Source organism: Thalia democratica, chromosome 2 (genome assembly GCF_965202585.1).
Source record: "Thalia democratica chromosome 2, ktThaDemo2.hap1.1, whole genome shotgun sequence".
Taxonomy (NCBI): Eukaryota; Metazoa; Chordata; class Thaliacea; order Salpida; family Salpidae; genus Thalia; species Thalia democratica.
Genome location: NC_139166.1, coordinates 58,247,951 through 58,260,788, shown reverse-complemented (window position 1 = coordinate 58,260,788; position 12,838 = coordinate 58,247,951). Strand labels below are relative to the sequence as shown.

Genomic DNA, 12,838 nt, shown 5'->3' with positions numbered 1-12,838 from the left:
TTCTATTCCAACGCTGAAAATCAAGAAAAACTAATATTCTATTGAAAACTAATGATAACTTGTCGTTAACACTAAGTTTTTAAACTTAGGAAGAGCAACATTTACCGTCAGCGACAAAGTAAACGTTACCGGAGGAATAGAATTCATTCAATCAGTCGATGCAGGCAACGGGTGTCAAACCTTGCTTTTTATTACTGGAAAGGGTTTGATATTTATTTAAAGTACTTATAAATGATGTTTTTAGTTATGAAATAATTGTTTTTTTGTTTACAACTTTTAGTAATGCTCTTTGTAGACATCTTAGAATAGAGAAAAAATTAAATAAAGTTTTTCAATGAAAACTGATGCTGGTATTTTTAGATTTTAAACATGTTGGCTTTCTTTTAAATGCTAACAGACAGCTTTTAAAATTTAAGTTGAAAGATCAATAATCATTAAACAAGTAAACTTTGCTCGCAAGTTAAATGCCAGCTAATTTGGCCTGCATTGTTACGTCACAAACACGTTTCAGGTCTCGTGCCGCCAGAAGGCAACGTCACCGTGCGGGTGGGCGACGTGTTCGATTGTGACGTCATAGCAAAAAACTTCTCGGAAGTGACCTGCGTCATAATGGGTGACGTCAGCGCGCTGCCCGATCCCACGTTCATTGAAATTATTTCAGCGGGTCGGATCCACCTGCAAACGGAAGTGCCTCCAATTACTGATTTCAGCGGCTCGGGCGCGAAACTGATCGGCGTGAATCCGAAAGTGTCTGCCAGATCAGGGGGTTCGTGAAATGTAAAAAAAAATATGTTAGAAGTATTAGTTAATAAACTGTTTATAAATTTTTTAACTTTTGAACCAGTGTGCGTGTTACTAACTTTCACGGGCGCATTTTTAAACAATTATTTTTTATAGGCTTAACTGTAACTTAAACAGTATTTTACTTTAACTCACTGTAGGCACCACCATAACGATATCCGGTGAAAACTTGGGCGCAAACGGAACGGTGACGGTGGGCGGCGTCCCGGCAAATGTCACCACTTGGAGCGCCGACGAGATCGTGCTGAGCACCCCAAAGCTGCTGCCAGGCAACCACGAGCTCGTCGTCAACGTAGACGGCGACGGCTGTCCGCACGTCGCCAAGTGAGTTTTTATTTTGTTTGAAGAAAGACAAAAATAAAAAAGAAAAGGTTTAGATTGTTTTTTTTTTGTTGTTGCTCAGCATAAAAGCTTTATGAAAAAAAAAAAATTAAAACGCTGCTTTTCAGGGACCTCATCGAGTACCCGTTCAGGATAACTGACGTGGAGCCGAAGAAGCAGTCGGTGATGGGCGGGGCGCTGCTGACAATTTGGGGCGAAGGTCTCGCCGATGACGTGCAAGTAAAAGTAGGGGATTCCCCGTGCGAGCTGTACAGCGTGGGAAGCGGCATCGCAAAGTGCACTACTTCGCCCGCCACCAAAACCCACCGAGTCGACAACCAGGGGTCACACAAAAGTTAGTCACAATCTCAGTAGTTTGCCACACTTTTGGTAAATTTTTACTAATTTAAAGCTGTTTTGAGACTGGAAACGCGTTTAGTAAAGAAATCGGTTAGCATAAGAGTTTCTTTGTGTTGCTTAAAAAAGCTACAATTGTCTCAAAAATAGTCTAATTTGAATAAAGACAGCCGCTGTCATAGAACAACAACAACTCTAGTTCAAAACCCAAACCTTTTTTTGTTGCTACACAAAACTTGCGTAACAACGAATTTTCGCAGGTTACGGGCTGGGGTTCGCGTGGAACCCGCAGGTCACCCGCGCCCAGGTGGGCGACGAGATCGAGTTCGCGTGGGAGCTGCCCCAAGGCATCCAGTACGTCGTCATCGGGCCCTTCACCACTTCCGACCCCGTCACCCAGGAGCACGACGGAAACGGGTTCAACGTGCCGCCCACCAGGAAAGGTTTGAAAATTTATAATACCGAATCTCGTGCCTTTGCTTGAACTGCCCGGTGCGCTTAAGCGTTTCAGCTTTTTGTTGTAAAAACGTTTGAAGCTAAATTGCAGTTGAACAATTAACCTTTGGTTGCAGTTGTTGCTGAGCACAAACATAGAAAAGTAGGGTTTTACTTAAAGTTGATGTGAGCAAAACATACATCAAAGTTCCAAAATCCTTAGGATAAATAGCTAACTGCATTGAGCGTCAGATGACTAAAAGAAACAAACGACTCACAATGAATTGTTTTCAGGTTCGTTCAAGTACAGGGTGACGGAGCCGGGCACCATCTACTACAAGTCGCTCATTTGGGACTGGAGCGAAATGGGCGGCAGCATCGTCGTCACCGAGCGACAGCCAATCAGCTATGACGTCACTGTTTGGGTAAACCCCGAAGCTGAGAAGATCGGGGTTCGTTTTGCGTTTGAGTTTTACAATAAATAGTAAAATGGCTTCGTCAAATATTTAGTTTTAAGTTTAGTTTAACCCTTGATGTCTATATTTATTACTTTATATTTCTAAAGTTTAACTACAACTGAAGATCTCTGATAATCTGATAATACGTGAAGTATTGTTCTATAACCGAAATATTTGGTTAAAGAGTTGTTATTAAGTAGTATTCTAGGTAAAGTATGTTGTAACAAAGATTAAGTCGAAAAAACATATATATAATACATATACCTTATTTTTTACTTAAAACAAATGTTTGAAGGCTTCAAGAAAACTAGGTTGTTGTGAGACTAACATTTTAAAATACTGTATGTCAAAAAAAAACTAATCAAAGATTAAAAACCTAATCATGGCTTTGAACTTTAAATTTCATTTATATGTTACAAATTTTAAGTAAAATATATGTTTATAAAACTACAGAATATCACTGTGGAGTCTAGCATGGAACAAACTGGAATCATAACCTCTATATCACCATTAACTGTTGATCGCCAAACTGAGATCACGTTCGAAGGTACAAAAGCTTTTTAAACCTTGACTAGTTACATTAAACTACCCTGCCGTTACTAAATTAGTTTTGAGAGATCATATTAAACTAGCATTTTTCAAAACAAATTGTGCTGAAAATAGACTATGCAATAAATAATATGTATACTTGAAGCATAATATTCACTAAATGCAACACTTAAATTTCATGTCACCAGTTGAAAACATCGACGAGAGTCCGAGCGTGACGGTGGGGGGCGTGGACTTGGTGTGCGGATCTGAGGTGCGGGTGCAAGGTGGACCTTGGACGGGATACATTGACAGTTTCAAGTGCCAGCTGCCTTCTGACAGTCAACTGGCTGTTGGTGGGTTTTTTGTTACAACTTTAAACGTTTTCAACAATGACTTGTTTCCTGTCTTTAAAAAATGACTTCAAATGTATTAAAAAAAAATTGTTTCTTGAAATACCAGCGCACGCTTAGTTTTGAACTTATGAAAAACTACTTTTTAGTTTTAAAACGAAGTATAACTTGAAAATAAATTAACTTAGAATTTAAAATAGAGATCACTAAATGACATATTTAATACTTAGAGTGAAAATTATCATTAACTTTTATCCAGCAGTAATTTTTATCTTCTTTACTTACTTCACAGAACATTCTAAAGTCAACATGGTTTACTAACGGGGCTTTTTAAGTTTTTACAGCAACAACAACAGCTTAAAAAAAAAACTATTATCAGTAAAGAACTTATTGTTTTAAACTCTGTTGTGACGTCACACAGGCCGGCACGAGGTGGTGGTGAGCACACCAAAGGGAAATTCCCTGATACGAGCGAGAGAATTGGAGAGGAGGAGCGTCGTCGTTCACCCCAGAGTCGACACAGTTTTGCCTAGCCAGGGTTCGCAAGTGGGCGGAACCGTTTTGTCCATACAGGTTCGTGGGCTTTCCCGTTTTTGAAACATTTTGTTGGTTTTTGCCAAGATGCAAACAGTTAAAACTTTACAGTTAGCTCTATTGCTTGCAGTATTTGTGCTCCAACAACCGGGCAAAATGGCTGTTTAAAACAAGTTCTTATAAAAATAATAACAAACTAACCTTCTAGTATATAAACATGACTAAAAAGTGAACAAAAACGTCAGGGTTCGGGATTCTCAGCTGGAAGCCGGGTGTTGATCGGTTCCCTGTTGGAATGTCGCGTGCTGCAAGCTTCATACGACACTATTGAATGCGAGACACCCGAGTTCGCGGGAGAAAAGACCTTCGATGTTTTTGTCGTTGAGAGGTGAGAAAATAAAAAAAAAAATTTTTTTTTCAGTTGCTTTTAAATTCAAATTAACAATTTTGTCTCTGGAGAGTTTTAATATTTTGATTTTAAAGCTGTGTTTAACTTATGATTCTAAAATCTTTAACCTATATTTTATTTTTAAAGTTTATATAATAAAAAGTTTTAGTTTAATTATTCGGCTTTTCTGTTGTTGACTTATTAGTTTTTAAAAGCTTCACTACACTTTCAAACTTAGAACTGTTTAGTTTACAATAATAAACTTGCTGTGAGATTGAAAACTATACACTAAACATCCATACAACAAAAGTCAACGTTATAAGATTGTTTAAACGTTTCTACATTTCATCAGCGGAGTACAGGTGAACAACACTGATCAAAAGTTCGAATATTCAGATTCGTCCACGCCCAAAGTCACCGACGTCATTGTGACGGACGATTACGTCTCATACTCGATAAACGTCACTGGCACAGGTATGAAGTTTAAACATTAAAAGTAAAAAATTAAAACTTTTTTTTTACTGTAACAGCTGACGTTGAATTGCTCACTTTGGTATTAAAGATTTTCCTTTAGTGTTTACGAACGGCTTTGATTTTTTATCATGTGTTAATATGTTTTTGTAGTTAAGTCATAAGGTAGCGATAAAATGCTACATATTAAATAAGTAAAAAAAACTTCATAAGCAAACATTTATAAACTTAAATTATAATTAACTTAATAAAGTTACATTTTTGTTTATGTAGTACTTCACAAAGTTTATAAGTCAGTGACTTAAAAAATTTAGTTGTTGTATTTTCTCTAACACTGTAGAATAAAAACAGAACTTTAAATTGTTCCATCTACGCTTAATTCTTAAACACCAGTGACAAAAGCTTGAACTCATTTTTTATTTATACTAGTTGTTTTAATAAGGTTTTGGCGAAGATCCTACAAACATAAGGGTGCACATTGGCGAAGACCATGAGTGCACACCGGCCGCAGTAACGAATGGAAATTTTGTTTGCACTCTGAACTCATTACTGCCAGTTGGATCACATAACTTAAAAGTTCACATCATAGGAAAAGGTATATTTAAAATTTACGAAAAAAAACTTTCAATTTTTTTTATTCTTTTTCTTGTAAATTTAAACGACCCAAGCCTTTATTGAAAACTGTACCAAACGTATCACGTGTGTATTTTCAATCAATGTCACGTATCACACATTAGCTTGTTTGAATTTTTGAACCCATTGTCTCACTCAGGTCTGGCGGAGTTCGAGGACGGGTTGAGCGAGGAGGTGGTGAGCAGGAACGACATACTTTCGGTGGAGCCGGACACGGGCAGCGTGGAGGGAGGGACCGAAATCACCATAAAAGGTTTGGGTGCAACGCTTGAACGCGCTCAATGCTGTTTCAGCTCGATCTTTGCTTGTTGCGGAAAATAAAACAATGGGTTTTGAACATAAATTTTTGATGAGTTTTAAAAACTGATAACTGTTTCAAGACTTTCGTTTAATATGTTTGTTAGCTTACACTAATGAATGAGCGCTAGTTAGCTTATAAAGTTCTTTCAAAGGCCGATGAAAACTAAATTCGAAATCATCATAAAAGGTTCGGGTGTAATAATTAGTGATTATCATCATCTTAGTTCAGTCAGTTTTGCTAATCGACTTTTTACTTTAAAATAGAAAAAAAAAATTTGTCAAAAATGTATCTTCTATACTTTCATAAAAAAAAAATTTCTAGCAACTCATACATAGTTATCTTTTTAAAAGTTTAATTTACGCTAAAAATGAGCGCCAGCTAGTTTTCAACAGTTTGTTATAGAGCGTTATCTATTAATATTTTCCTGCCACTCGATAAACCAACATAAAAAATTCACACAAAATGTACATATATATATATTTCAGGAAACGGATTCGTTCAGGACGACGGGTTCTGGGTGAAAATAAAGTACGTCGACTGCCACGTGAAGTCCGTCACCCTCGACACAATTGTTTGCGTCACGGGGAAATCCCCTCAGATGGTGGGCAACGTGCAGGTGAGTTCGAACGGGATCAGGTACAACGAGCTGCCCAGGTTCACTTACTCCGACTCCGAAACTCCCGCCGTTACCAGCATCCAACCCTCGTCAGGTATTCAAACATTACTTTCATGTTGCAATGATGGTATCGTGTTTCGCGTTTAATCTATTGATTGAAAGTGCTGTTGTATAACAACATAGTTTGTATGATTGTAAAATGTTCATACGATCATAGTTATATTGTTGAAGAAAATTACACCAAAGCAAAACTAATAGCAATGACTGAAACAAAATATTTCATTGCCTTTAATCTTAAACGTTTTTGTTTTCAACAAAACAGGGATCCAGCTTGACGAGATAACGATCGTCGGCGCCAACTTCGGCAACGACTCGACCGGCGTCGTGCTGTCGACCAACGACAAACCGGGAATCCCCTTCGCCAAAATTACCACGATCAACGACACGCACATCGTCGCCACCTTGAAGGAGTACGAAGCTGGTCCGCTAGACGTTCGGGTGAGAAAGCTTTGGTTGTTTTGGCAAGTTGCGAAACTCTGCCTTGGGCCGCAGCAGACGCGATAGGGGACTAGAAAAAAATTGTTTTAGTTTTTCTCGAATTCGTTTAGTGTTTATTTAAAACGGTCTGCACGAGCTTAATTGTTAACTTTTTAGATGTACATACCGTCAAAAGGACTTGCCTCGGTCGACGTTGCTTTCACCTATACACTGAAAATTATCATGATCACACCTGATACCGGTTACCTTTTTTTTAAAAACTTTAAAATTAATAGTTTAACATCTGTTACAAAGTACATAATTTAATGCTTACTTTAAAATGTTTTCCATCAAAACTATCATAAGCGTATATGCTGTTTGATTTTGTAAACATGTTCAGCTACTATTGATAAAAAGATTATCAAAATTGATTATTATTCTATAGGAAGTAGAACACATATTAATTATAAATACTTGAAAACTTTTTACATTTTTATAAGGCACTACCTAAGGTTTTTTTCAAACTAATTTTAAACAAATAACGCTTCGCAGGAAGTTTCGGAGGCAATCTGGAGGTGACGGTGATCGGCGACGGTTTTTCGGAACACACCGTCGTCACAATCGGAGGCCGGATGTGCGAAATAACCAGCGTCACTTACGGGTACATCACATGTCTGACCCCGGCCATGAGCAACGACCAATCGGCTCGTGAGCTGTTTTGATAGTTTTTGTTTACAACGAGCTCATTAGAACTTTGTGGGCTGAGTTTCACAAGAAAGTTTTAGCGGGCAAAATAGTGCGGCTTTAACTTTTGCGTGAAATCAAGTAGCTGCAAAATTTTTTTTTAACAAAAACAAACGTGATTGAAATCACAGTTCGGCAGCTTGAAAATAGAAATTAAACTTTTAGCTATTCACTAACACAAACATACCGATACAAAAACAACAGAATCCGTGGAAGCTGAAGTCGTTGTAACGAGCCCGGGAAACCTGACAGCGGTAGCCTCTTTCGTGTACGACCAGGACAAAACGGCGGTGGTGACGGCGGTTTCTCCTCAGAGGGGCGGCACCGGCGGCGGGACCAGGGTCACTATAACAGGGACCAACTTCGGACTGTTTGTCGTTGTTCAAAAAAGTTGAAGTGTTTTTAAGTAAAATGCTATTTTTATGTTCTAAAAAGTTTTGCATCGTTGCATTTAATGAATGGCAGTTAATAAAATTTATTTAATACTAAGTGATGGTGTTTTGACTGATTTTGATTGAAAATAGGTAAGATAGATAAATTTCACTAAAAGAAAATTATGAAAAGCACTATTTCTAGACGTAAGAAACATTAGTATTTGGTTATTTTATCCGTTCAAATCAACTTTTAGTACACTTTTTCAACCTTGAAATTTAAAAACAAGTTCACCAGCATTTTATAAAAATTTTAACATTATGTTATTAGATCTGCACCCATGGAAGCCGACGTAACAATCGGAGGAGTTAATTGCGAAATTGAGTCAAGTTCAGATACTGAAATCACGTGCATTACTGGAGCCAGAGAGCAGGGAACCATTGAAACTCAAGTAAGTAGCGACCACTTTTGTTTCAACGGTACATAAGAAATTAGTGCAGTTGTTTTGATTACCAACGATTGCTTGTAAAAAAGTTAACTCGGATGAATGCAATTTTTTTGGTTAAAGCATACCGAGCTCTTAGCGAGTGTTAGAAACAAAAAGGTGTTTAAACCTACATTTAAATTTTTCGTACAATGAAAAATAATGAAACGAACATAGGTGGAAGTGATGTTGTCAGGTACGGGGATAGCGAGGCAGGATTCGGCCTACTTCTACTACATAGACACGTGGTCGTCGACCTTCACTTGGGGAGGAACGCCCGTGCCAACCACCAAAGACTTCGTTGTCATTCCTAAAGTTCGTTTCAGCTGTTTCAGAGTCAATGAGTGAATTGAAATAAGTTTTCAGCTGATTAGTGGCTTTTTGTTTTGTTTGTCATCCCTATAATTGTAATGTAGTTGTGAAAAATAAAAATTGCTAAATGTTTTTTTAACTTCAACAGTAAAACAAATTAAAAATGATAGGTCTATTAAATAAATGATAGGTTTTTTTGATAAATGCATAAGTATGCAAAGTTATTGTGACTCATAGTATAACTATTATCATTATTTGAAAGTTTCTAAAAAAAAAGTGAAGTGTTTAATCATATAAGTAGCACATTGGCTATACAGTCTTATACTTAACAAACAAGTATAGTTTATCGACATTAATTTAAAGTCTGTTTGGCTGGTATGTTATACTAAAGCTTTTGAATGTAAACATAAACTAGCCTATGTTTTAGAGACTAAAATTAATGCAAAATATACTTAAATGAGAGACAAAGCTGTTACTGCTAATTAATAATAAAATAATAAGCCATGGTGTTATACAACCATAAATTAAAAAAAAAATAAAAAGTATTAAAATGAAAAAGTATTTTTTTTTAAAAAGTAAGTTCCTCATTTTGACATAAAATTTGAATTGAAAGTTCGGCCAAAAATAAAATATATTTAGTTTACTCAAGCAGTGATATTTTTGCAGGGCAAAACAGTACTGCTCGACACGCACACTGAAGTTCTGGTGATGCTGCTCATTGACGGAGGAAAGTTGATTTTCGACGACGAAAACGACGTTTCGCTGCACGCAGAAAACATCCTGATCACCAACGGGGGAGTCTTGCAGGTTTGATGTTTGTTTGACAACTGAGCTAAGTTTAAAGGCTTTGTGGTAGTTAGCTGTTTCGTAATTTCTTTCTTTAAAAGCCACCATTTTCTATTATTATAACTATTTTTTAAGAGCTGCAAGTTTTACATTTAGTTTTTAGCGTATTTAACCCTTTACGAAATCTATAAATTTACAATTCTCTAAAGCCTCTACAACAACCAATTCAAAACGATCACAGTCAAAGAAAAAAAAAAGACTTTCAAACTTTCAGGTTGGGACGGAAGACGAGCCTTACGAGAGGAACACGGAGATCGTGCTGTACGGCCAGCTGAGATCGCCGGAGCTTCCCATATACGGAGCGAAGACGCTGGGAGTGAGGGACGGCGTTTTGGACTTGCACGGCCGGCACATTCCGTTCACGTGGTCCAAGCTGGACGAGACGGCGGCGAAGGGAAGCAGCCAGGTATGAGTTACATTTTTTAACAATGTGGTTCTTAACATCGAACAAAAGCATAGTTTTATGCTTTTGTTCGATGTTCATACAAAAACGCTAGATTTTAAAATTTTGTGTTATGATGAAAAACAATTACAAGTTGTACTTTTTTTTTTCTAATTTATTTAGCTTGTTTTGAGTTACTGACATCTTTGCTTTTACTTTTTTGAAACATGTAGGTTGTGTGGCGTTCAAATGCGGACTTGTTGGCAAGCTCATCTCTAAAATTATATTATGAGTCTTGCTTTAAAATCATTTCAAGCACAAAAGCTTAATCTAAGCAGAGTAGTTTTGTTTTGCGTAAAAAACGCAACTAGGCGTTTATCTTCTAGGACACATATAGTTAATTCGTTTTCTACTTTGATTGGTTGATATTTAAACAAAGCACTTAATTTTTATATATTATGTTCGCTACGAAGAAACTATAACTGCTTTGTGTCGTCTCAATTTATTTAAAAACCCATGTTTGAAAATTTTAACGTGTCTTGATTGGCAGTTTGTTTCTACACATTTTTAGTAAAGTTAAACTTTTTAATATTTTCCAGATAACGATTCAGCACCCTGTCAACTGGCGAGTGGGTGACGAAATTGCGATAGCGTCGACCGGTCACAGGCACTCGCAAATAGAAAACGAGAAGAGAAAAATAACAGCAATATCGTCCGGTGCGTTGTTTCACTAGTCGACGTTTACTGAATAGCAGCTTTTAAATTATCACATTGACTTGTTTAGACGTGTTTGCAAACAAACAACTTTTTTAAGTATAAGCTATTTAAATTTTGAAGATGTTCAAAAGTTTAGTTTTCACACAACATCCACATTAAAACTTTGAACGACCTTATATTTCAACATTTTACGGTAGATAAAAGAACTTTAACGTTGGACGAGCCGTTGGAATACGAGCACTTGGGAATCGACGAAACGTTCGGGACACACACCGTAGAGTTCAGAGGTAAAAAATAACCCGCTTACTTATCTACACTGGGGTGAGAAACAATGTTTTCATCAATTTTTTTTTTCAGCCGAGGTCGGACTGTTGTCAAGGAACATTGTCGTCAGGGGCTCGAACGACCCTGCTTGGCAGGATGACGTTCCCGCGTGCGAGGAAGGTTTCGACACGGGGGAGTTTGCCACACAAACTTGCTTCCAGGTTATTTGTTGCATGAGTTGACAATGTTTTAATATAATTTATTATAGCCGAGTTTGTATCTTTCAGCTTATCTTAATGCGATGAAAATTTTTCACATTATCATTTTATTTACTATATAGTGTAATGTTTTTTTTTATATCTTTAACAAAGATATTTTTACCATTCTGTATGTTTTCCTATTTTTTATCTTCTTAGCCTGTTGTTAATATTTAGGAAAGCTGAGGTAAAACAGTTTTAAAGTTTGTAGTATGGTACGTGGTCTGAACGTGAATCTGTAAGTTAAGTGATAACAATTATATAACTAATAAGATATTTTTTAAACATTATTAGATTTTAAGTAAATACGTAACAATTATAAAACACTCTCTGAAGTTTTTTGTGACAGTTAGATACGTATTTCTCTACTTTTCATCAGAAACTTACAGTAGAACAAAACATAAAATTATTAATAATTTATTTCCCAAAAGCAAAAAAAGTTAAAACTAAGAAAGTAATTAGCGCAATAAATGGTCAGTGTAAAGTAATCAATATTTATACTAAAATACTATTGAAACAAATGGAAAACAAAATGGATAATTTAAGTAAATAAAGACACTTTGTAATCAAATTATTTTTGTTTGCACAATTATGGTTTCATTATAAATATTATACATACTATAATATAAATTAATTAGATATATGATAAACTAGCTTAATTAGTTAACTGAACCATTTTGACAAGTTTAAATTTCTAAACATTCTCATGCAAGTTCAACGTACGATTTCGCGTTGCTGCGACGAAGACATTTTTGTAGAAACTTTTATATCAACTGACAATATTTTATAATTCAGGGAAGATTCGGGGAGGAAGTGGGTTCGGATCAGTTCGGAGCGTCGGTAATGATCCACGCGAAAGAAGCGAACTCCTTCGAAGCTGTTGCCAGGATCGAATACGTTGAACTCACCTACGTCGGGCAGGCTTTCAGGCTGGGAAGGTAAATTGAAACTTGACCAAAATTTGTTAATTTTTAGTTATTTTAAATATATTATTTTGGTTAACGCTGTATAGTATTGTATATTATTACAATTACTACTATTACTACATAACTTTAAATTTATCTCTTATTTATTGCTACTTATCCAATGACGAGAATACCTTGAATTGTTGCATTCAATGTCTTTTATACACACTTTTTGAGAAGAACTTTTATTCTTTGTAAACATAAGTAGAACCATTGAAATGAAAATTAAAGTTAAAATTCTCAAAACAAATCTGATCTTCTATTTTATTTGAACACTTTGTTTCAATTTAAAGTTTTGTAACTATTGCTCAATCTGGCAGGTACCCAATTCACTTTCATCTGATGGGGGATGTGACTGGCATGTACGTGAGAGGATGTGCCATTCACAAGACTTTCAATCGGGCTGTTGCCATACACGGTTCGTGTTAAGTTAATTATACCTTGTTTAATATATTTGCAACTCTTTAGCATTTTAACGATACAATACTTTTCTACACTCTAAACACTAATTGATGCTACACATGACTGCATATGAAAACACACAACATGCAGTCATTAAACCAGTGCTTCAAGGCTTTGTTTTTATGCATTTTATTTTCACAGGAACGGACAACTTGCTAATAGACAGAACGGTGATATACGACGTCATGGGCGGAGCTTTCTTCATCGAGGACGGAATTGAAACGGGCATTGTGATGCAGTTCAACCTGGCCATTTTCTGCAGGCAGAGCACTTCTTTATTGAATGATGACGTGACACCTGGTTTGTTGCGTTTCTTATTTAAAAAAAATGATAATTAAAATTGTGGCTGCCGGAATTGGT

The 12,838-nt window shown here is 36.3% G+C and overlaps 1 protein-coding gene across 1 annotated transcript in view; it reads left to right on the top strand.

Annotated features, from left to right (window-relative positions):
* Nucleotides 1–12,838, top strand: part of LOC145828785 (fibrocystin-L-like) — a 49,260-nt gene that overhangs the window by 13,249 nt on the left and 23,173 nt on the right. The window contains exons 20-47 of the mRNA XM_082936535.1: nucleotides 90–203; nucleotides 512–766; nucleotides 942–1,125; nucleotides 1,251–1,477; nucleotides 1,740–1,922; nucleotides 2,209–2,366; nucleotides 2,826–2,919; nucleotides 3,110–3,256; nucleotides 3,675–3,826; nucleotides 4,033–4,175; nucleotides 4,528–4,649; nucleotides 5,089–5,241; nucleotides 5,419–5,532; nucleotides 6,066–6,290; nucleotides 6,519–6,694; nucleotides 6,851–6,935; nucleotides 7,226–7,381; nucleotides 7,622–7,807; nucleotides 8,137–8,240; nucleotides 8,451–8,588; nucleotides 9,252–9,392; nucleotides 9,646–9,837; nucleotides 10,413–10,534; nucleotides 10,735–10,817; nucleotides 10,888–11,015; nucleotides 11,847–11,989; nucleotides 12,337–12,434; nucleotides 12,620–12,778. Of these exons, the coding sequence (XP_082792661.1) occupies nucleotides 90–203; nucleotides 512–766; nucleotides 942–1,125; nucleotides 1,251–1,477; nucleotides 1,740–1,922; nucleotides 2,209–2,366; nucleotides 2,826–2,919; nucleotides 3,110–3,256; nucleotides 3,675–3,826; nucleotides 4,033–4,175; nucleotides 4,528–4,649; nucleotides 5,089–5,241; nucleotides 5,419–5,532; nucleotides 6,066–6,290; nucleotides 6,519–6,694; nucleotides 6,851–6,935; nucleotides 7,226–7,381; nucleotides 7,622–7,807; nucleotides 8,137–8,240; nucleotides 8,451–8,588; nucleotides 9,252–9,392; nucleotides 9,646–9,837; nucleotides 10,413–10,534; nucleotides 10,735–10,817; nucleotides 10,888–11,015; nucleotides 11,847–11,989; nucleotides 12,337–12,434; nucleotides 12,620–12,778 (4,182 nt within the window). The remainder of the gene's footprint in view (nucleotides 1–89; nucleotides 204–511; nucleotides 767–941; nucleotides 1,126–1,250; nucleotides 1,478–1,739; nucleotides 1,923–2,208; nucleotides 2,367–2,825; nucleotides 2,920–3,109; nucleotides 3,257–3,674; nucleotides 3,827–4,032; nucleotides 4,176–4,527; nucleotides 4,650–5,088; nucleotides 5,242–5,418; nucleotides 5,533–6,065; nucleotides 6,291–6,518; nucleotides 6,695–6,850; nucleotides 6,936–7,225; nucleotides 7,382–7,621; nucleotides 7,808–8,136; nucleotides 8,241–8,450; nucleotides 8,589–9,251; nucleotides 9,393–9,645; nucleotides 9,838–10,412; nucleotides 10,535–10,734; nucleotides 10,818–10,887; nucleotides 11,016–11,846; nucleotides 11,990–12,336; nucleotides 12,435–12,619; nucleotides 12,779–12,838) is intronic.